Source organism: Dendropsophus ebraccatus, chromosome 1, assembly GCF_027789765.1.
Source record: "Dendropsophus ebraccatus isolate aDenEbr1 chromosome 1, aDenEbr1.pat, whole genome shotgun sequence".
In the NCBI taxonomy this organism is placed as follows: Eukaryota; Metazoa; Chordata; class Amphibia; order Anura; family Hylidae; genus Dendropsophus; species Dendropsophus ebraccatus.
In genome coordinates, this window is record NC_091454.1 from 192,751,978 (window position 1) to 192,776,494 (window position 24,517).

A 24,517-nucleotide genomic window follows, 5' to 3' on the forward strand; every position below is an offset into this window, starting at 1 on the left:
GGCCATAAGTTTTCTCTTTTGTGAGTTAGTCACATTGTTTTCACCTTTTATAAAACCATTGCTTATTGTCTGCACATTTCCCTCTATAATCAATGTGCGGGTGATGGGTGACGGAGTGGTGCACCCAACCTTTATACCTTCTATTTGTTTAGTCAGAAATGTGTAGCTATAAATGGCTGTAATCTTACAGGCATCTCTCATAAAGCAGTATTTTTTGCTCCTTTCATCCAAAATACAATTCAATTCCATAAAATGGCTTAGCGATTCCTTACGGTAACCCTGCCCATAGGAAAATTACAGCACTGCAGAAGTGCATGCTATTTCCATCCAACAAGCTAGGTTGCACATGGTTTTGCCCACTCCTCTACATCCCGTAGGTAAGTTCTTCGAGGCACGTGAGGTTCGTGAGCTGCAGTTGCAATGTCTGTATAATACGATTTGTGTCTTAGCTGTGGGCCACGCAGATAATCACAGTGCCCAGTCTTGTGCCAGATTACAGCAGCAGGATTACACATGAACTCTAGGATCGCTCACCTGCCTCCTCCGTGCACTGCAGGTAGCAATCTAATAATATCAGCGCTCTCTAAGACATTTCAACCCTTACTGGAAATAATTCTTTATCTACAATTTATTGATACTATATAACCTCAACCATCTCCCTTTACCAGGTGTCCAACGGAAATTGGCTTTCTCAGTAGAAATATCTTGGATCTGATAAGATGTAGTTTATGGTGTGGTTATTTTATGGATTTTTCCTTTTGAAGTCTTCAATGACCTTAGAGGAAGCCAGGAAGAGAACGTTATAAGCAAGGCACTTACTATAACTGAATATGACAGCAATAATATCTGGGTTATAAATATACAGCAAGTTATTATAGGAACCTGCAGCATTATCATTATTGCCTGGGTGTTAGATATAGGCAGTAGAGATAAGTAAACTTCATGCACGCTCAGGTTCTTCCAATCCCAAACTCTCTGCATTGGAAGTTGGATGCAGTCTTAGGGAGTCCTGGAAAACATGGGTATGGCCTATGGCTGTATCCATGTTTTTCAAGCAGCTGCATCCAACCTTTTTAGCTAACGATAATCGAATGCAGAGAATTTGGGTTCAGACAAATCTAAGCATGCCCAAAGTTTGCTCATCTCTAATAGGCAGCCAAAGACTTAAAGGGGAACTAGACGAATCTAACCTGCTGATGGTCCAGTGGTGCGGAGTGGTAAAGGGCATAGCGCTCATCTGGGCAGTGCCAGCCATTCATTTTAGCAGTCTGTGGGGTCTCAGCACCCACAACACCAACAAAGTTTGTTTTACTTTTTTACCTGGGCAAAAAAGAAAAAAATGATCTGAATGTACTATGCTCAGCCGAAAATCTGTGGTGGCCTCCTGTCAGACAATGTCAGGGACATTCTCTGTGGTTAGTCCACTCTGGAACTCTAATAACTAAAGGCCCTGTAGTTGTTATGGCGGATAATCGATTGGTGTGATAGCTCTTGGTGTGATGCGCGATGTCGGCTGATCCATGTCTTTCAACATGTTAAAAAAAAATAGAATGATAGCGACGGTCTGCTGGCTGTCGCTCTGTGTGATAGCAGACCGATGCTATCTCCTATGATCGTCCGGGCAGACCCCCCACGCGCACTTACCCACTCACTGTTGGTGCGTGTAATAGCTGACAGGTCGGCGCTCACTTGCTCCTCCAGATCGGCCTGTGTAATAGGGCCTTACGTGTGTCAGCAAAGGTGTGGAAACACCCCCTCCTTAAAGGGTGGGGGGTATTCTACAGTAAAAAGTTATCCTACCTAACCATAGGATGGCAGACAACAGGGACGCCCATCAATGAAGAGAACGTAGTGAAATGTCCCTGGAATGAATGGAACAACCGGCGCTCTATTCTTTATTTTTATGGGGCTTCCTAAAATTTCCAAGCCCTGGTCCCAGCAGTCAGACCACCAGTGCTCAGCTAGTTATTTATTATCCTGTGGATAGGGGATAACTTTTATCTATCGGATAACCCCTTTAAATTTAGCCAGAGCACTGGTCTCAAACCCTTAGCCCTCCAGCCGTTCCTAAACTACAATTCCCATCATACTTGGACAACAAAAGCCAAGATTAAGCTCTCCAACCATGATAGGAAATGTAGTTTTGCAACAGATGGAGGACTGCAGGTTTGACACCAAAGAAATAGTGTCTTGGTACGCAAAGAAGAGAAAATGTATTCATCCTATTCTGATATGACATTCTTTTTAATATATTTATATATATATATATATATATATATATATATATATATATATATATATCAAACAGATAGTCCACGGCACTCACAAGGTTAACGGTGAAAACGTTGGTGATTTATTAAATCTTCATGGCACAGCACATCTACAAAACACGACGTTTCGGTAACCTCTCTCGTTACCATTATCATTATCACTTGATAATGGTAACGAGAGGTTACCGGAACGTCGTGTTTTGTCGATGTGCTGTGCCATGAAGATTTAATAAATCACCAACGTTTTCACCATTAACCTTGTGAGTGCCGTGGACTATCTGTTTGCTATTTATACACGATCCTTGGTCAAGATCCAGGACCGCTGGCACCCAACCTATATTGTGAGCTGTGCTGCTTTGGATTTTTCTGTTTTCTATAATTATATATATATAGATATAGATATAGGCAGGCTGGATAACAATGATATGAAGGAGGTGGATGTTTTGTCCATTGGGTGAAGCTGCAGACACGGGTACATTCAGGACATCTTGACATGACTGGCTGCGGAGCCTCCTGAGTCTCGTTGTGGTAATTCTCTGAATGATGCCGACGCTCCGTCTTCATGAAGGCAATGTCTCTTTCATTAAGCAGCTGAGTTGTCTGGCCCCGATGTAAGGTTATCTGAGTCTGCACACAACACGCTGCCATGATATTTGGAATCTTATTTTTTTCCCCCCTATTTTTTAATAGAACTCTTAATTATCGGCTGCCTGCCCTAGATCTGCCGCTTTCATCCTGCTGTCTGGTTGCCATGGTAACCTGCTCCTTGCCGCTCATTAAAGTAGCGTTCTTTATGGTTTGGGGAGAATATCGCACACACTCCTCTGCCCCCCCTCTCATCCTGGAGCCCACCTACTTGTATCCCAAAATGTGCCAAACGCTGCGGAGAATGTGTCATTACGGGCAGGGAACGCTCACAGCATATCCCTCCATTCATAACGTGCATCAATACACGCACTGAGCGGACACTTTATTAGAGACCATGTCGGACCCCCATTGGCTATCAGAACCACAACAATACGTGAAGCACAGATTCCATAGATATTGCTATTCCCCGGCAGGAATTTTGGCTTTTTGCTTTTACTAAGGTCCTGACTCATGCTGAAGATGATCTATACCAGGGATGAGGAACCTACGTCCCTCCAGCTGTTGTAAAACTACAACTCCCATCATGCCTGGGCAGCCTTCGGCTGTCCAGGCATGATGGGAATTGTAGTTTTGCAACAGCGGGAGGGCCGGAGGTTCCCAATCCCTAATCTATAACATTGATGGGGTTATCCAGGATTAAATAAACATTGCTGCCCCCTTTTAGAAACAGTGGCACTCTTGTACTCCGTTTCTGTGTGGTATATCAGATTAATTCCATTGATGTTGTAATACCACACATACCCTAAGAACAGGTGTGGCGCTGTTTATAGCGAAAAGCAATTATGATTTTCTAATCCTGGATAACCCCTTTAAGACCTGAGGACTGTGAAGGCAAAGGACTGAGGAAAACTCATGTTCCTGGAACCCATCCATAACTATACGACCCTATGCACCAACCAGTAGGGCATTGTCCTTATTTAAATGTCCTTCTGCCACAGGGTAAAGAGCAACTATGAAGGGATACACTTTGCTGGTTGCAATTCCTCAATAAGCCCTACTGTCCAGATATCCATCCACAAGTATCAGAGGTTTACAGAGCAAACATTACGCCACTTCCACCAGCCTAACCTGATAGTAAGGCTTTATACTGTTTGTGCCATATTCTGACCATACCAGCAGCATGGTGCAACCAAAGTCTGCATTCATCTCATTGGGCAAAGTGGTCACTTATTATTTGTTTCCCACTCTTGTGTATTAAAGTCTCATCATTCCTTTTCCCATAGACAGCAATGGCACTGGAGCTGGTCATCTGCTGGTATAACCCATGCAGAGTACGATGAGTTGGGTGTTTGGACATGGACCTCTAGTGTTGTATTCAGCTGCGGTTTCGTTGACTGTGTACTGTGATGGAGATGTATTAAGACTGGTGTATGTTTACATTGGTCTCAACTATATCTCCACCCCTGTGACCCACACTCGAGCCTCGAGTCTGGGTCATCGTATATTTACACCTGCTTGCAGATGCAAATAATGGTAAATAGGGTACAGGAAGAGGCCCATGCCAGCCTATGCCGGCCCATCAGGCTTACAGGGTTCCCACTGGGAAAAAGTCCTCTGCTGCCTATACACCTTCTTACTAAAAGATCATGGTATGGCTGTCCCTTTGTGTCAGTCCTTATAAGAGAACAGTTTCTTGTCCTCCGTTGTCGGCAGGTCTCCTTAGCTTGGTGTGTCATTAAACTGAGAATTTTATGACAAGCTTATATAGCAGCATTGAACGTGACACAAGGTATTGAACTTTCCTCTATATCAGGTCTTTAGATATGTTTAGTGTCCTGTACGTGAATATTCTTTCACATACATTTCAGCTGTTAGCGCTCATAAATTCACAATTCACGAACACCTTTTCTTGGAACTGTATGTTGTGCTATTCATTGGTTATGCCAAAAAGAAATTTGTAAATAACTTGACAAGTGGGTGTTACTAGTTGGGGGGTGCCCAGCCTACTCTGAAACAATCCAATCAGTACCCAAAGAGTTAGGGTCCTATTACATGGAGCGATTTTTAACGACTAACGATAAACAATCGCAAACGAGATTGTTTATCGTTAACCTGAAATCGTTCCCCCATATTACACAGAAGGATGGTCGTTAGTTACGATCGTTACTACAATCGTTACTGCGATCGTTACTACGATCGTTTATTCCTTCTGATCCCAGCAAAACAATGAACAATGTGCAATTACACTGAACGATTAGTGAAAAAATGCGGAACTTGAGCGAACGAATGTGGAATTACAGCGAACGATTAGCGAATGATTAACGATAATTTTAGGTTCAGATCTATATCAACGACATACGAACGATTTTTCGATCGTTGCCTGCAATTACACAGAACTATTATTGCTTAAAATCGAACGATATAACGATTTTTCGCACAATAATCGTCCCGTGTAATAGGGCCCTTAGAGTATGTAGGAATATGCAAAAATACTGCGGAGACACCATCACATGTCAGTGAGCTATCTAGACCTACCGATAAGGAACAACCGAGGTATTTGCCCCATATCAGTGTGGAGCAGGATTCTGGCTAGTGGGAGGAACAAGCCCCTTTGACAAGAACAATAGTAACACCCATTTGTCAATTTCATATATTTCCAGGAGAAATAACATAGAAATAGCACAAAATAGAGTACAACAAAAAAATTAGCTCCGGGGTTATCTCATGGACGATGCAAGTATTTACTAAAGCAGACATGTCAAAAGAGATGACGGTCCTCTGTAAAATGTTGAGCTTTGGCTATGTCAGGGTCACTGGTGATCTCACAGCGCTGTTTACTGTAGCTTGTTGGGTAATAGTTCAGAGTTGGTTGAAAAACAGAGAGATAAGAATAAAGTAAGTGATATGACAGAAGTCTGGCAGTCTGCATCTCTATATATACAACTGGTTACATTAGAAGGTCTCTGCGGAATAGTCTCCAATAAGGTTTATGGTGCTCAACTCTACATTTCTCAGTCTAATGTTTAAAGGGGTTATCCAGCGCTACAAAAACATGGCCACTTTCTTCCAGAGACAGCCCCACTCTTGTCTCCAGTTTGGTTGTAGGTTTTGTTACTCAGTTCCATTGAAGTGAATGGAGCATAATTGCAAACCACACCTGAACTGGAGATAAGAGCGGTGCTGTCTCTGGAAGAAAGTGGCCATGTTTTTGTAGCACTGGATAGCCCTAAAGAGCTTCTCCTGCTTTGGACGGCCTGTCCTATATAACACAGACAAGCCATTTATACTGTACTGTGAATGGTTTATGTGTAATACTTTATTCTTCCTGTGGTGGTGCTGTAGGGAAATTAAACACTTTCTATGTTTCTCCACAGATTCCAGCAGATTGCTGGGGGTCACAGCAGGGGGCGCACTTTGTGATAAATTTATTCTCAGTGGACCCTTTTTAAAGGGACTCTGTCACCTCCAACCTACCACTAAACTTAATTTATCTGTAAATCTGATAAAATATGCTGATTCCAAATCTGTAATTTGCAGCTTTCTACTCCTTTGTATTTCCCTCCTGTAAGCCTACAAATTGGGCATGTTGATGCATACAGAGAACGACTTAAAGCCCTATTCCAAGGAACGATTATCATCCATATTCGGCCGATATCGGCCGCTACGGACGATAATCGTCCCGTTGAATAGAGTGCAACAATCAGCCGACATCGTTCATGGCGGCTGATCATTGCAGTCGCTTGTTTTTCAACATGTTGAAAAACAAGCGACTGATACAGCAATGATCTGCTGCCGTCGCTCCGTTGCTGTATCCTATGGGCTGCCCGGACGATCAGCGATCACCCGGGCAGCCCCCCCCCCCCACAGCTCCCCGCCGCCCCTCCTGCACCTTTAAAGTGTCATCATTTACAGAGATGGAGCTTTATATGATCTAGGCTGGCATTCCAATTTTCTGGAGAAAAGTGAATTTTATTTTGCTAGTGTCGGAATTTATTTTGCAAATAGTGTCGATTTTTTTTTTTTTTTTTTTTTTTTGGACCAATGTGCAGAGGCACAGAGGTCCGTTCATTCTCAAGACTGGTGAGGATCCCAGACCACCATTAATCATAAAGAAGTAGGATGTGCTAGTGATCTCTGCCACTGGAATATCATTTCTTCTTTGCTGATTCCCCCCCCCCCTTTTTTTTTCTTTAGAGCCATCCTAAAGCCATTCTTAAAGCTAGTTTTATGACCACACAATCGATCATATTGTTGCACAACGTATGACAAATTTATGCAATTTGTTTTTCAAGGCACTTTTGTGTGTTTTTTTCCCCCTGTGGAATTGCTCACAAAATGTACAAACTTTTGAAATTATTGCTTATAAGTGGGTTTTCAACCCATAACACTTAAACCACTGCAGTTTTTATGCCTAATGCTAAAAGTGGCAAATAATGGTGACGATGCTTCATAAGTGTCTAAAAAAAACAAATAAAATAGTGCAAGTGCCCCAGAAAACTGGCACAAGGTGGAGAAGAGCAACAGAATTACTCAAGCTCCATTTTTACTTCTTCTTTGCAAAAATGTGCAAAGTAGGAATTTGCACAAAAATTGTGCAGTTGTGTCACTGTGCACTAGTACAGGGAATGATAAATCCCCCTGCAGGTTCTTGATATGTCACCTGTGTAGTTTTATGTGCAGTCTTAGTGTCTTTTTACACTGGCTGACTACAGACCGATCATTTTAGTAGACGAGCGCTGATCTGCCAGATTGGCGGTCGTTTACTGGACCTATTAAACGGCCTGATAATCGGTTAGTAAGGGCTGCATGGACATTGTGCAGCCCTGCCCAAAAACCTGACACCTTACCTCTCCCTGCTCTCAGTCTTCTCTCCTGTGCTCCGCAGCTTCCCGTTTGCGGCGGCTGCAGCGTCGTGGCGGCTACACTGTTGCCTAAGGCCATTACACCTAGCACAATGCTTGACATAAGGGGACAGTGACGGATAAATAACAAGGGATTCAGCCAATTATTGCTCTGTGTAATAGGGCCCATACTCCTGTTATGCCTTGCAAACCTAGCTGATCTATGTTAGCAAGAAGCTAAAAGGGAGTAGGACTTCAGAATCAGACTACACTGGTTTTACTTGTAGTCTGTTACCATGGAGACATTTTGTGCATTGCAGCTCTAGATCTGATCAGTTAATTCATGTTTGTTTTTTAACTTTAGATTCAATTTGTCAGTAAAATAAAAATAAAAAAAGTTATGAAAGTGGACACACTCTTGTAGGACATTGCTGTTAACTCCTTATTTCTTAGCAGATTTGTGTAGTTCTGGTTGCACATGATAAGATTGCTGTGACGTCAGCTTCTTCTGCTGAGGAGGAGGGTTGACCTGATTCGCAGTATTTTGTGCCATGAACACTATTTTTGTTCTACCAAATATAGCTGATCACTGTAACATATAATACAGTGTAATGCGGCTGCAGAGAAGTCTCCTCTTACACTCAGTCCCTACTTTTTCTTTATTTTACTGTATGTAAATGTCCAGTCCCTTCCCCCCCCTCCTCCTTGACGAAATCATGAATGACATAGTCACCGGGAAGCTGCTGAGTCATAAGAAGTCATCATATGGTACAAGAAGCAGTGTGACAAAGGCTGGTTACGTAAATCTCGTGACACTTTATCTGCCGCGCTAAGGCAAGCACTGTTACCTAAGGCCATTACAGCGAGCACAATGCTTGACGTAAGGCGACAGTGACGGATAAATAGCAAGGGTTTATCTCCAGTATCTACACTTTTTTGTTATTACCTTATGAACTGAATATTTGACTTGGTGCAGTCGAGCCAAAAACACATGCTAGTGAAAACCACATCACTAGGGAGGCACCACGTGTCGGATCTTGTGAACTGGTGGAGTAGCCAATGACAACAAGTAATGCCGCCAATTGTAATGATTGTTTCTTTTATACAGACAAAAGCTTGTACACTGGTATGTGTTAGAACTAGTGCAGTTTATGGAGGGGTGGGTATATAACTGGGAAGAACACCAATAGAGGACCTTGTGTCATGCCTCACCCCTATCTGACATTGCACACAGTGCATTTGTTTTGTCCGTCGTCTTCCTTTAAAGCGCCTCTGTACCCACACTCTGCTGATGCAGTTATTGTGCTAAAAAACAACTTTTAAACTTGCAGCCCTGTGTCAAATTGGCGTGACCTAGAGTGTGTATGCCCTAGGATTGCAATGCCTCTCCATCCCTCTTCCCCGCTCTACTCATTATTAGGAATGCCCCGGCAGGGTTTTTTTCTGTTCCTCTGCAGTGCACAGGTGCCTTAAGGATCCAGCTCATGTGCAGTGTTTATACAAGTGATGAATAGCAGAAATTGTTCCAGGGGCATTCCTAATGATGAAGAGGGCAGGTAGGAGGGATGGAGAGGCTGTGCAATTCCCAGGGCATACATACTCTAGGCCAAGCCAATTTGACACAGGGCTGCAAGTTTAAAAGTTGTTTTTTTAGGACAATAACTGCATCACCTGCCGAACGGACCCCAGGACAGATCTTGGATTAAAAGCAGCTATCTGAAGGTGCAAGCGGTTTGGGAGGGTCAGATTGTGGGTACAGAATCGCTTTAAAGGGGTTATCCAGGATTAGAAAAAGCACAGTTGCTACCTTTCAAAAACAGCACCACCCCTGACGTCAGGTTGTGTGCGGTATTACAAATCAGCTCCATTTACTACAGTGACATGAAGTTGCAAACTCAGTCGTGTTTTTCTAAGCCTGGATATCCCCTTTAAGCTGCAGATGATTGATGCACACTTAATCGACTTTGCATCGTTTTTTTTGTCATGACACATAAAAAAAAATCCCAGCAAATATATAGTTATGCTTGCTTTATATATGCTGTGGCTTTTTATTCGGCAACTTGTTTTATGCCCCCATAGTATTACTCATCATGCTTCTGTGTTTCACTCTGTGCTGGTGGGCGGCCCTAACATCTGTTAGTTTACTCAGCTGCAGCAGTGTACAGGGGCGTGTAAGGCTGCTGGCCAATCAGCATACATCATCTGCTGGCCAATCAGCATACATCATCTGCTGGCCAAGCAGCATACATCATCTGCTGGCCAATCACCATTCATCATCTGCTGGCCAATCACCATTCATCTTTACTAAGGCAGTCTGTGCGGAGCAAGAGGCAACTGGCATAACTTGCTGCATTTGGTCTCTTTTTGTTGTTGTAAAAGACCAAATGGCCTTAGGAAAAGCAACGGAATCCCCGCTGCAGACTCTGCTCGAGAAATTCCACCTGCCTCAGTGTCTGAATGATAAGTATAGGGCACCTCCGCACTTCGTGGCTCTCCGCTCAAACTAAATCCGCTAAAGATGGCCTGGCATTGCTGCAGTAGTGTCAACCCCTGAATAACTTATTGTGTATTATATGGAAGTATCAGATCTACTAGTGCCAGAGCCGTGCACTCTACTAGAGCATTTGAAAAGGGTACATAGCCATACTTACTAGATCAATGGCTTCTGGGCCTGCCAATGTCATTGGGATCAACCTAACATCTAATGTGTATCGGGGCCCCAGATGTCTAACGGACGTTTTAGGGTGTGTGCACACTACGGAATGGGCGGAAATGTGCGTTAGCGGGGGCGAGCTTCAGAACCCACTGCAGGTGGTCCATCCGGATTCCATAATGTGCACATACCCTTATTTATGTGCCCCAACATCCTGTGTGAGAACAGACACAGGGTTTTCTTAAAGTATAAGGGGATGTGCCCACTATGGAATACGTGCAGAGACTCCAAGCGGATTCTGCCTGAATTTCTGACTATCCCATAGACTCATTGATATTCACTGGCGAATTCCACCATCCGCCCAAAGAATTGACATGACGTATTTTGTAGTGTGCACATACCCTAAGGGTACCCTGGTTTTTTTAAGCCATGACCTGTTCTCTGTTTATAGTCCATTCCTGGCTTTGGCTCAAAGAAATCTGTCAGATACTCTGTTGGTGTAATAGGGCGCTAATAGTTGGGAGGGTGCAGTACACACCACAATGAGGAATTACACTCCATCCCTCCCAGTGTTCTCCCTTAAAGGCTAAAGAATGTATAAAAGTACAAAACTAGCGGGTTTGTAACATGAAGCAATCCAGGCTTTTATATTGTTCCAGAACAAACATTACCTTCTGTGTGTAAATGTTACATTTCCAAAGGGCAACTCAGCAAAAATAATAGTTTAAAGGGAGGAAAATGATTTATTAACCATTGTACTGTTTGTCAGAGGTTTCACGAGAGATCCGCTGGCACCCCCACATTGCCCTTCGTATAGTCCTCCCCATGTCTGCTAGTCATTTCATTCTATGTGGCTATGTAACAATGCAGTTTCCTTGTGTTACGTCGTTCTGTAGTGAACAAAGAACCATAATAAACATAGAAGTCGTTGCTCTCCAGTTACGTCCCAAAGGGCTAATACAGGACACTGATCTTCTGACATTTCCTAGATATATGGTAGTATACAGTCTGATTTCCAGACTGATTGGGGTCTGTAGATAGTTGAAAGGAGTTTTCCAATCTCTGAAAAACATGGCTGCTTTCTGCCAAAAACAGCGCCACCCCTGTCCTCAGTGTAGGTGTGGGGTTTGCAGTTCTAGTGAAGTGGTTGAAGGTGAATTGTAATTCCACACACAACCTGAGGCGGTTCTGTTTTTGAAAGAGAGTAGCTGTGTGTTTCTAATCCTGGATAACCACTTTAACCCCCTCAGAGGTTTTATATCTCTGGCTGTGGCAAGTATCTGTGACATATCAAAGGCTCCTTTGACTATTTTGTCCCTTAAAATCCAGTTCGTCAGTAGAGTTCTGGCTTCTCATCTCATTTCAGGAGACATTACACCTTCTTTGTTGTGATCTGGAGGGTCACTGACTAACTACTCAGTTATATTTAGATTTTAGCAAAAACCCTTTAAGGGAACCTGTCACCCTGGGAAAGCGGGCCAACGGTAGCAGCATTGGGAAAGGGATCGGCAGGAGGTAGTAAGTATGGAGGGCTCCATCCAGAGGTTGGGTGGGTTTAACCCACTCGCCCAGGGTGACAGGTTCAGTTTAAGAATTGACTCCAGAAACATGGCAGTGTCTTGTTGCCCATGATAAAACTTTATTTAAAGGGTCGCTCTGGGTTATGCCTTCCTCTAGGAACCACTATATATCTATATTCCTGACTGTTACCAGGAACTGGCAGCTAGTCCAAGTCAGCTAGTCCATGACTTGGGAATGCTGAAAAGTGTTCTCCATTTACAACAAACTGGTATCAATGTATTCTGGACAGGAGTAAGAAGACATAGATAATGGAAGCTATTGTTTGCAGAGTGTTTTACATGTCCAGCCAGCTTTATATCCATTCCTACTCACAAGAATATGTCTTCTATAAGATCATACATGGTGACGGGTCTTGTTTGTGTACTATTTGATTATTTCCTTCTTTAATTGTAGGTGGTGATAAATGGAGGAGCCACACCCAGCGTGGATCAAGATACTGAAGATACAGAACTAATGGCGATTTATACAACCGAGAGCGTGATCGCAGAGAAGGTAGTGTTCTTTGTTCTGTATGTAAGCATTTCTCATATGTCAGGGAGTTGGCCTGGCAGCCTAAGTCCTTTTGATGTGGCTGATGTGCCCTTTTTCTCAGAAATAGGGCATTTTGTTAGTTCATAAATATTCTAGAAGAGTAATGATGGCTAGGAGGGATCAATACAGTGTACACATGTCGTTACAGGTGATAGAAGGGTTTATAAAGAATCAAATTAGCATCATTATTCTCCTACCCAAGCATGTATCAAAGAGTTTGGAGAGTGAAATCTTCATGCTTAGTGTCTACAGGTTGCTCAGGGGCGGGTCTACAGACTGCTGAGGGACGGGTGTACAGACTACTTGAGACAGGTCTACAGATTGCTCAGGGGTGGGTCTACAGACTGCTCAGGGGTGGGTCTACAGACTGCTCAGGGGTGGGTCTACAGACTGCTCAGGGGCGGGTCTACAGACTGCTCAGGGGCATGTCTACAGACTGCTCAGGGGCATGTCTACAGACTGCTATGGGGCACGTCTACAGACGGCTCAGGGACGGTCTACAGATTCCTCAGGGACAGGTCTACAGACTGCTCAGCGGCAGGTCTACAGGGGTGTAGCTATAGACTGCACATTTTCTGTTGTTTTAACAAAACCATGTATACACGTTGAAAAAGTATCATATTTTTTTCTACCTGTGTAACTAAGTCCTCATACCAAGATTGCTCAGGGGCGGGTCTACAGACTGCTCAGGGGCGGGTCTACAGACTGCTCAGGGGCAGGTCTACAGGTTCCTCAGGGACAGGTCTACAGACTGCTCAGCGGCAGTTCTACAGGGGTGTATCTATAGACATTTTCTGTTGTTTCAACAAAACCATGTATACAAGTTGAAAAAGTATCATCATATCTTTTCTACCTGTGTAACTGAGTCCTCATACCAAGGATCCCTGGATTCTTTAACCCAGAGTCCACCGCTTTCCACTACACCATCTTAAAACAGCAAATGCTAGAAAGCCTTTATAAGTAGATATGCCAGTGTAGATGTTGAGGGTGCCACAGGTCTTGAATAATCAATGTTTTCTTTGCACCCACATGCTTAGCCTCTACCCTACAGTGCTGTCACACTAAATCATCTTTATCTTCTGGTTTGATTCCTTATTTTTTGCAGGCATATTTGTCTCCCGTATCCACAAGGCTTCCCTCCTCAGCTCCCAGCTTCTTTTTTAGGAGTTTTATCGGCCGCACTTGACAGCGTTACTTTATCTCTGACTATTCATTTCAATGTTTCACTCAGAGGGATTGTTGTAGAAGCTCATGGATAACCTTGAAGAAGTAGCCTCAGCAATGTTGTAAATTCTAGCAGCTAGCTGTGTTTTTTTGTCATTTTTAGAAAATAAATTTGGCTGCCTAGTTTGGATTTTGTGCCAGAGAAACATGTTTCCTTATGTAGAAACATGTGATAATTTTTTGTGTGCAGTACTTCTAAATCATGACTAATAATTAATGTATAGCAACTAGTAAGAGATATCCAGCCTCTTAGCAAGTTTCTAAGAATTAATTAATTCATCAGGGAGCAGGTTCACTTCATAGCCGGATATCTGACCTGAAGCTTTACCTACCCACTGTCCCCTGAAGGATTAAAAGGGAGAAATGTATTTATTTAATGTTTTCAAATAAATTGGTGTCCCAAAGTTATATAGATTTTTAAAAATCTCAAGTTTTCCAGTACTTATTAGCTACCACATGTCCTGCAGGAAGTGTTGTATTCTCTCCACTCCATTCTCTCAGTTCTCTCCGCTACCACCTCTGTCTGTGATGGGAACTGTCCAGAGCAGAAGAGGTTTTCTATGGGGATTTGCTACTGTTCTGAAGTTTCCCTTTTTTTTTTTCTCTTTATTAATGTTCCATAGTATAAAATCATGTTAAAACCTCAATTATCCACATCCTACCCCATACAATCTCCATGTGCTAAATATACCCGGTCTAGTTCATTACCATCCATAATAAAACATAACCAAACAGCATTATGGTCCGGAGGGGATTTCACCAGGGGGCTCAATCCATCCCTTTACCAGGTGCTGTCTAGAATCTAAAATCTTACCATCAGTATATCCCAGTTTACTAACACCACCACTATATCTTACCACTATACTAACCGCAGAATCCAGACACGGCCGGGAGAGCACAACAAACTAACTTAATTGAAAAATTATAAAGTCAACACTTAGCCAGCAGACTCGATTGTCCCTTAGCAGAGTTCCGCTCCCCTTGCATACATTTCACCCCCCGAAGAAGGGGAAAGAAAAAGAAGAGAGAGGAAAAAAAAAAACAAAATTACAAAATTACAGAGATATACTTCTGTACTTTATCCATCTGGTAATTCCATCCATTCAGGGTACCCTCTTTGGCCGAACCGCCCCATCTCTGGAGCCGTTGTGCCCAGCAGAGCCATTCCCACCAACCATTCCTTCCTGGAGCACAGGAAAGCCCACTCAGGTAGATCACCCATGCTCCATACACTCAACTAAGCTCCCGGAAGGGCCTCATCCACCATTTATCATGATAAATTATGGTCCCCCCCGTCAGCTTCCATTCCAAATCATCCCTCCACACCTCAGGTGTTATAAAAATAAATAAATAAGTGAACTAAAATAATAATTAAAACTTAAATAATAATAGTAAAGAATAATAAGTAAAAAAAATAAATAAATAACTAAATGGATAAAAAAAAAATATAATAAATACAAATTAATTAAATAAATATTTATAATTTTGCTACTGAGACTTAAAGAATTACACACACTGGTTTGTGATAGATGTGAAAAAATGATCTAAAAATATGGGTTTTAGTAGCAACCTACACCACCAGATATCACTCTACCATTTGAAACTACCCACACTAAAATTGGATACAATAAAAAGAAAAAATGGGCTTAGTTCGTAAAAATACAAATAATTTTTATTATATATAATAGGTACCAATACATAAAAAAACTTTTTCAATACTAAATGAAGTTAAAAAGTATGACCACAGTAAAATTCAATATAAAACAGGTGTCTGCAATTAAATATATTAACCACAACAGTTTCTATATGAGACTATATAAGTATATAAGATGCTTTAAGTCACGTAGTGCTCTAGTACTGCCTCAGTTCCAATAAACACATAGGCTGTAATAACTAAATGGCCATTATAACATTTTAGAGCATATTGAACCTACCCATAGTGTCAGACACCACACAAGCCGTTCCTACGTACGTTTCGCTATTGGGCCCCGTTCCCACTGAGCAAAGCTAGCGGAATTCCGCGACGGAATTGTCCGCCGCGGAATGCCGTTAGCCTCCCGCTCATAATGGGACTCTATGGGAGGCGCGCGCTGCTGCTCTATACGCGCTGAAGAATGAACATGTTCATTCTTCAGCGCGGACAGGGCAGGAGCGCGCGCCTTCCATAGAGTCCCATTATGAGCGGGAGGCTAACGGCATTCCGCGGCGGACAATTCCGTCGCGGAATTCCGCTAGCTTTGCTCAGTGGGAACGGGGCCTTGCACGCTTCCCCCGGGGAACTTTTACAAATTAAGCCCATTGAGACTTAAAGAAGAGCAGAGCCGGCCTTAAAAACAACCGAGCCGATCCCTCAAATCTTATAATCAGTCGTTTACCTTTACCTCTCTCCCGATTGTGTCCAGACCCACAGCCCCACCTACAACCCATCCTTTCACCCATTATCAACATAAGGTTAACAAGCCATCCTGGTTCTTCCTTCTCTGGTTACAAATATAACATATATTCATCCATGGTCTTAGTTCAATAACATTTACTCCTTTCCTAGACCTAGACATGAATATTTTACTTATTATCAGGTACTGAAGTTTCCCTTTAAATTTTTTCTGGAGGGAAATAAGGGGTTCAGACATGACCCGATTCCTGCTTTCGCAATTTTTTTTTTTTTTAGTTATTAGTTTTTGCTCATTTTGATCACATGACCTCCTGGCCTTGGTTAATGATAATCTTTCACTAGATCCTAGCTCCTTTTTTTTCATGTATTTATTTATAAAATGGTAAATCATACATGTGTGCAATACAATGTTACATCAGTGTATTTGACCCCTGGTATTCCCATTTAGCCCTGGTTACTGAGTTTGCCCAGTTCTTCCAGCATGAGATGCTTGAGGCAGGGATGTGCTGTGGCCTGGAAAGTGCTTCTTCTATTAGACTTGCTGGAAGAGTCCGCTGCCCTGTACCCTTCACAGAAAGCTAATTCACCGCCATTATTTAGCTGTTTAGCCAGTATCTTATGAGTTCTTTGAGCACAGACATTTCTTCCCTGTTTTGCCTGGAGGAGAATACTTATTTTTTCACTCAGTTTCATTTCTACCCCCAATCTTAGAGTGATAGAAAATGTATCATCAGAAAACGCCCTATAGATTAAATCAGGTTTTATAATACACTTATTTTTTTTACAAAATTTACAGATTTGTGCTGGCAACTTTCTCTAGAGAAGTTAGGGGCCATCCACACATCTGTAGAATTCTATCCATATGTGGACGGTGTTTTGCGGACTGGGACCTGTGAGCTCACAACATAATACTTAATCATGATGCTGGGAGCTCCCAGGTGCAGGCCGCAGAACCCTGTCCATTTACGGATGGAATTCTACAAACTTGTGAATGACTCCTAAAAGGGAATCCGTCAGTTTTATATCTGGCTTAGATAGCTGATAGGGAGATGAAACAAATGATATCTGTCTCTTACACAGAAAAAAAGACAAATTTGGTCAGCTCTCCTAGAACACCATTCACACTAGGCAGGAGCACATTGGTATGGCTGAAATTGCAAACACACAAAAAACAGAACTGTCTCTTAGGTGCTGGCTGTTTATAAAGTTATAAAATCATGCCTTTCTTTTAAGCACAAGTGTCATTGAGGATGGGCTGAGCTGCAGCATGCACACCTCTCCCCTTCCCCACCCCTCCCTTCCTTGACTGATTGTAATATAGAGTTAAATGTTGGAAGCCAAGCAGAGAGGGGTGGGGGAGGAAGGAGGCATGCATGCTGGAACTCAGCATAGCCTCAAAAACATTTCACATTGGGAAAAAACTTGATTTTATAACTTTAAAAACAGACATCAGCTAAGAGATAGGTCAATTTCTTCGGTCTGTCAGCCCTGGACCCCCACCAGGGACACAATTGCCCTGCAGTGAATGGAGCAATCAAAGCACCTGTGTGGCCACCAAGGCCAATGCATCTTTCATTCTCTATGAGGCCGCCAAACACTTCCCAGCTATCAACTTGGAAGCATTTGGCGGCTCCATAGATTATGACTGTAGCACAGGCCGCTGTGGCCACATAGGCTTGTTGCGCTCTCTTCACTGCGGGGCAATCGCATCCCTGTTCTGGGGGTCTGGGCAGTCGGACCCCCAGCATTTATCTTGTTATCCTCTATCCATGTATAGGGGATACCCAGCCCAGATTCTCTCCTCTGTAGATTGACATCTATGGGCGCTTTGGAAAGAGCCGAGCCACTCTCTCCTTCAGCATCAATATCTAGTTCACTTGGTGATGTAGAACATGATGACTGCATTGACCCAGGAGTCATCACTTTCCATGACCACCCACAGATGAGCGTAATTCAGATGCATTTCAGCGACCATATTACAGTCACAGGTCTACTGACCCGAACTGACGGCTTCATCTATGAGGTGAGCCTCTGTGGGTTTTGTCTTCTAGAATTCTTTGGAGATTACATTTTCATGGCGTGTCTGAAAGCACCTGATTCACATAATACCGGATTTAGTGCACATTTCCATTTTGGCAAATGGCTTAGTCAATTTGGCAGACAGAAGTATTGTTTTAATCTGTGTAGTCTTTGACCAGATTGCAAAGTTTAAGGTCACTGTCTTAGTTAGGCAGATGGCCAAAGCCCCGGTTCTGTATTAATACATGACATGCATGCAAGTCTGCAAATCTGCCGCTAATCCTCTATTAAATAGTTCTGAGAACTTTACACAAGAACTCTTTCATGACCTGGGAAGATTGTGGGGTGTCTAGTCTGGTGCAAAGAAGGGAGGGGGGCAGCTGTATAACAGAAGGGTGAGGGCATAGGTCACTTAGTAAATGTAGCTGGGAAGTAGGAAAACATATATATATATCATTTGGGGTCTGAGTGTTCAGATCCTTACTGATCGCTAGAAAGAGCGGAGAGAGAAGCATGCAGCTGAGTACTTCTCTCCCTACCCTGTGTGCTCATGACCGAGTAGGTGCCATAGACATACATTGGGATTGGTAATCCATCTGTGTCACATGGCACAGAGCTGGGAGAACGCATTAAATACAAACTTCTGGCTCAATGTTACAATTTTTTTTATTATTATTATTAAAGTGATAGTACCCACTTAACCTTTGTAGAAGCAAGTCTCTGTTTTGGAAGAAAGTGGGTTCAAGAAGTGTATAAGGTATCTAGTATATAAGTTTTTCCATCATAAATACATAGAGAAGCATCATATATATTCATAGGTTTTAATGAAGCTGGTGTATGCCATTACTATACATTTGCTTGCGCTTTTGCTGTCTTTTGGGGTGGTGAGCTCCCCAATAGTCAACTACCACTCTTTTTTGCGCTGTTATGAAATATGTATGTTTTCTGGGGTTTTTTCTTCCTCTATCAGGGTATGTGCACACGACAGAATAGTGGCGGAGACTACAAGCAGATTCTGCCGCGCAGCCTCCACTTGAAGTTCCACCCGTCACATAGACTCAATGATGTTAGCAGACAGATTCCGCCTTCTGCCAAAGAATTGAATTGTCAGAATTCGCTGGCAAATATCATTGAGTCTCCACGGGCAGAACTTCAAGTGGAGGCTGCGTGGCGGAATCTACTTGTAGTCTCCGCCAGTATTCCCTATTATTATATATTTCTGTGGCCGATGTATAGAAATAAATGTGCTTATGTTTGCATATGTTTTTGTCTGGTGGTGTAGCATGCAGGGTGTGTGGTCACCATCATACGCTGCCCGTCATAAAGTGTAAAGTCATGTCGTCACCCATTACGACCATCCATGTACAACTGCACTTAGCGGAGGAATAATTTATGCAGAATCCCCCTTTATATCTGTTTTGCTCCTAGTTTCACTTGGTCGTTGGAATTGTTGTCCACTTTCTAAGTATTTAATAAGATTTTAGTGAGGTAAACGGCTGGCGTCAGGTTTGCACCATGTTAGCTGCCTCTCTCCGCTCTTATTTTCATCACGCATCGATTGTAAAGGACGTGTGTCAGAGGCGTCTGTAAATCATGTTATCAGAACAGAATGTCTTAATCTCGTCAGACAAGGTTGTTTGGGGTCTGCCAATGTCAAACATGAGGGCATCAGCGCGCGGATGGAGCAAGGCAACACCGCGTCCTTTACTAGCCGGGCTGGTAGGCATTCTGCATCTGCTGGGGAAAACAAACCATTAGAGAAGTTGGATATAAAGTAATTCTGTCAGACATTTACATACGGATAGTCAAGGTTTTCTGTGTTTCTCAATGGCATGGATGCAAATTCACTCCCATATTCACTATAACTAGGGTCTCCTCCAACTTTTTAAAGGGGCCAGGCCGAGTGTGACTCTAGTACATGCAGACATGGCCAGCAGTGGTATTGGACATTTTGCTTCCTTTAGGTTTTTTCATTTGTTTATATGGGTCTGTTGGGAATATCAGGTCCCACCATGTGGGCATTGTAGCTTACATAGGCTTAGTGCATCTCCTCAACACATCTACTTGTCTGTTGCAGAGCTCTTTGGCCGAGACCCTGGATAGTACTGGAAGCCTAGACCGCCAGCGGATGGACATGATCTACACAGTGGAAGATGTTCCCCCCTGGTACCTCTGTATCTTCCTAGGCTTACAGGTAAGAGATTTTTGGTGATTATTTCTATTGTTTTCTAGCACCAGGTCCTGGGAGGAAAGATAGAAGCATTGAGGCCAATCCAATGACAGCAGTGTGAACAGAGCCTTAGCCTTTCATAGGTAGCGCACAGTAGGTTCTTTTTATATCTGCACTTAAAGCGTCTTCTTCATTTATCTGGATAAAAGTGAGGAAGATGAAGTGAATACCAGTTCAAATAGAGAAGTGTTATGACTTTATATTTCATTCTTATCCCATGATGCCGCTCTTCTAGTCTAAGGCCAGTTATAATGGATATTGGAGTATATATTACTGCTGAGCACTGTTCTGCTGGCAGCACTCAGATTTAATCATCCCCGAAGCCGATCTATCAGGAAAACGATCACTGACATGGCTGACTCATAGAACAGATCAGGACAGAGCGGCCGGCTGCTCATACACCTTAAGGAGAAATTGGTCAGTCCGTACTGATAGCATCATCTTTACCTGATTATTCTAATACGTCAATACTTACCATGGAGGCTATTAGGTGCCTGTATGACGCACCATCTGACGTCTTTTCCTCCAGCTTCTTTAGCTCATCCATATATTTTCCCTTTGATGAACCTACTTTAACATAACAGGAAGTTTTCATAAGTAAATAATAAGTTTTAGTATTATCACTAGGCCTCCCCTCCGACCAGCAAGCTTGTCCTGCACATAGATCGCCACCTTCTTCCTCTGTTTTCCCTGCACTCCTGCATACATACCTGTTGATCACGGTCCTAGGAGCGAAATGTCAGAACAATGGTATATTTACAAAATGGATGAATATACACCTGTGGAACTCTCATGAATTTCTGTTTTGGAATTGTTAACACTTAAGTAAGTCTTTATGGCCTAAGAACATCTGAAAATTTCGAGTGCTGTTTATATTTTTTCTTATAGGCCTCCCCTTTGTCTTTCTTCCCATCATAAAAAAACAGGTTGCCACTCTTTGGCCTATGTTTGGCATTGTAAGGACCAATAGATGAAATCATAAAGAGTGCCGACCCTGGGGGATGGCTCTTTTAAAAGGGTTGGCCACTTTATAGTAAAATAGTTCAATGTACAGTACTCGTAAGTGTACTCACTGCACTTACTGACAGCAGCTCCTTGTGTACCTCATAGAGGTAACATCAGATTCCCCTCCTCCAGGCTGGGCTGTCCTGCCCTGTGGTGAGTCTGTCCATAATATGGCCGACATGGAGGAGCATGTGACCCTGCCCCTTACTCTCTGTCCTCCACTAAGAACGCTGGGGGCAGGGCATGGTCACATGCTCCTCCATGCTCGGTCATCTTATGGACAGAGTCCCCACAGAGCAGGACAGCACAGCCCGTAATTTCATCGGCTGAGCATCTTTAGTTTTTACAAAACAATATTCGGCTTAAAACTATGATTTTATTGGTCACACAAAAGATGTGATCAGTCATTCAAGCTGGTACTTTTAGGGTCCTTTTACGTTGCCTTTTACAATCACTGTACTGTTAATGCAGCGATAAATACATTGTTATCTGTTTACACAGAGAAATGTGCGGCCAAAAACAACTATTTTAACGGCCGCACAAAAGATCAAATCAGCCGGCGAGCAGACGTTTGCTTGCTCTTCGGCTGATCACTGGGCGCTGCCCATCTTACACATAGCCTTAGGCTGCGGATGGGGCCTACTTGGTTCCTTCCATCTGCCATTCTGGTCTTCTGCCCTTTCACACGGGGGTATAATCCAGAGTCATGTGGCTGCTGTAACACTTGCATCACACTCGCTGTAATGTCCACACATTGGTTAGACTCTCCTAGTGGGTAAGAGATGAAGAATGTAAATATTGGAATGATTCCTTTTGATGTGGCGGTGCTTAGGTAACACAAATGCCTATTATTCCACTCATTGGATTTATCATTAAAAGGGTAAAGTACAGAATAAGCAGCATAAAAAGCAGCCATTCCCAGACAGGTGTTCTGGCTATAGCAAATAAATGTTCATTGTATAATCAAGTTCTACAATTTATATCTCTGGCCCGGTATTGTGATGGACACGTGGCCTGATACGGGACACGGCTCTGATCACTGTCAGGGTGCGTTCACACTGAGAGTATGGATTTCATGCAAGAAGAATAAATTAATAGAAGTAAGTAAACGCAGCATAAAACCTGCAGTGTCTACACTATGTATTCTATATATATCCTAACCGTAATGAGCCCAGCACATAACCAGGACAGGTTATTATCCTCTGGAAATATACTGTGAAGGTTCCTATTAACTATCTTGAAGGCAGTGAAAAATAAAAAAAATACACTGCTCACAAAAAGATAGGGATATTTGGCTTGCAGGTGAAATTTGTGGAGTTTGTAAAAAGTTCCCGCTCCAGTCATATGATATCATGGGGTATTTGAGTAGGAGCAGCAATGGTGGTTTCCTCTTCTCAAATAATTTATCGAAACAAGAGCCAACACCATTGGTGGGTATACCACAACAAAACATGTCACTGTCTCAATAACTTGTCATGTGTCCTTAAGCATCTATTACAGCCTGACAATGACGTCTCCTGCTGTTCACAAGTCTCCTTATTGTCTGCGGGGGCATGGCATCCCACTTTTCTTGTAGGGCGGCCCTCAGGTCATTGAGTTTCTTGGGTACAGAGTTACAGGCCAAAGGCTCATCTCGTGACAATAGTGGCTGATGCATAGCGATCTCGTTGACGTCCCCAACATTGTTGGCGCCGCGGCCATCATTTCTGCTCTGTGTGAATCAGTAAACATTACAGAGGCCACTGGTCCCTCATCCAGCGTAGAAGCAGACCACTATGCATCAGCCACTGTTACCTTTGCTGATGGTTGTGGTGTTACAGTGTGGGCAGGTTTGTCTAGTGGAGTTGGTGTTACAGTGTGGGCAGGTGTGTCTAGTGGTGGTGTTACAGTGTGGGCAGGTGTGTCTAGTGGAGTTGGTGTTACAGTGTGGGCAGGTGTGTCTAGTGGTGGTGTTACAGTGTGGGCAGGTGTGTCTAGTGGTGGTGATGTTACAGTGTGGGCAGGTGTGTCTAGTGTGGGTGGTTTTAGTGTGGGCAGGTGTGTCCAGTGGAGGTGATGTTACAATGTGGGCAGGTGTGTCTAGTGGTGGTGTTGTTAGTGTGGTCAGGTGTGTCCAGTGGAGGTGGTGTTACAGTGTGGGCAGGGGTGTCTAGTGGTGATGTTACAGTGTGGGCAGGTGTGTCTAGTGGTGGTGGTGGTACAGTGTTGGCAGGTGTGTCTAGTGGTGGTGATGTTAGTGTTGGTAGGTGTGTCCAGTTGAGTTGGTGTTACTGTGTGGGCAGGCGTGTCTAGTGGATGTGGTGTTACAGTGTGGGCAGGTGTGTCTAGTGGAGGTGGTGTTACAGTGTTGGCAGGTGTGTCTAGTGGTGGTGGTGTTACAGTGTGGGCAGGTGTGTTTAGTGGTGGTGTTAGTGTAGGCAGGTGTGTCTAGTGGTGGTGTTGTTAGTGTGGGCAGGTGTGTCTAGTAGGGGTGGTGTTACAGTGTTGGCAGGTGTGTCCAGTGGAGTTGGTGTTACAGTGTTGGCAGGTGTGTCCAGTGGAGTTGGTGTTACAGTGTGGGCAGGTGTGTCTAGTGTGGGTGGTTTTAGTGTGGGCAGGTGTGTCCAGTGGAGGTGATGTTACAATGTGGGCAGGTGTGTCTAGTGGTGGTGTTGTTAGTGTGGTCAGGTGTGTCCAGTGGAGGTGGTGTTACAGTGTGGGCAGGGGTGTCTAGTGGTGATGTTACAGTGTGGGCAGGTGTGTCTAGTGGTGGTGTTAGTGTGGGCAGGTGTGTCTAGTAGGGGTGGTGTTACAGTGTTGGCAGGTGTTTCCAGTGGAGTTGGTGTTACTGTGTGGGCAGGTGTGTCTAGTGGTGGTGATGTTATAGCGTGAGGAGGTGTGTCTAGTGGTGGTGGTGGTGGTACAGTGTTGGCAGGTGTGTCTAGTGAAGGTGGTGTTACAGTGTGGGCAGGTGTGTCTAGTGGTGGTGATGTTAGTGTTAACAGGTGTGTCCAGTGGAGTTGGTGTTACTGTGTGGGCAGGCGTGTCTAGTGGAGGTGGTGTTACAGTGTGGGCAGGTGTGTCTAGTGGTGATGTTACAGTGTGGGCAGGTGTGTCTAGTGGAGGCGGTGTTACAGTGTGGCCAGGTGTGTTTAGTGGAGGTGGTGTTGCAGTGGGGGCAGGTGTGTCTAGTGGTGGTGTTAG

At 43.5% G+C, this 24,517-nt stretch overlaps 1 protein-coding gene across 2 annotated transcripts in view; it reads left to right on the top strand.

Moving 5' to 3' along the window:
- SLC23A2 (solute carrier family 23 member 2) overlaps window positions 1-24,517 on the top strand; it is an 89,969-nt gene that overhangs the window by 32,834 nt on the left and 32,618 nt on the right. For both annotated transcript variants that reach the window (XM_069943088.1, XM_069943078.1), the window contains exons 3-4: window positions 12,327-12,425; window positions 20,177-20,293. In XM_069943088.1, coding sequence (XP_069799189.1) covers window positions 12,327-12,425; window positions 20,177-20,293 — 216 coding nt within the window. The remainder of the gene's footprint in view (window positions 1-12,326; window positions 12,426-20,176; window positions 20,294-24,517) is intronic.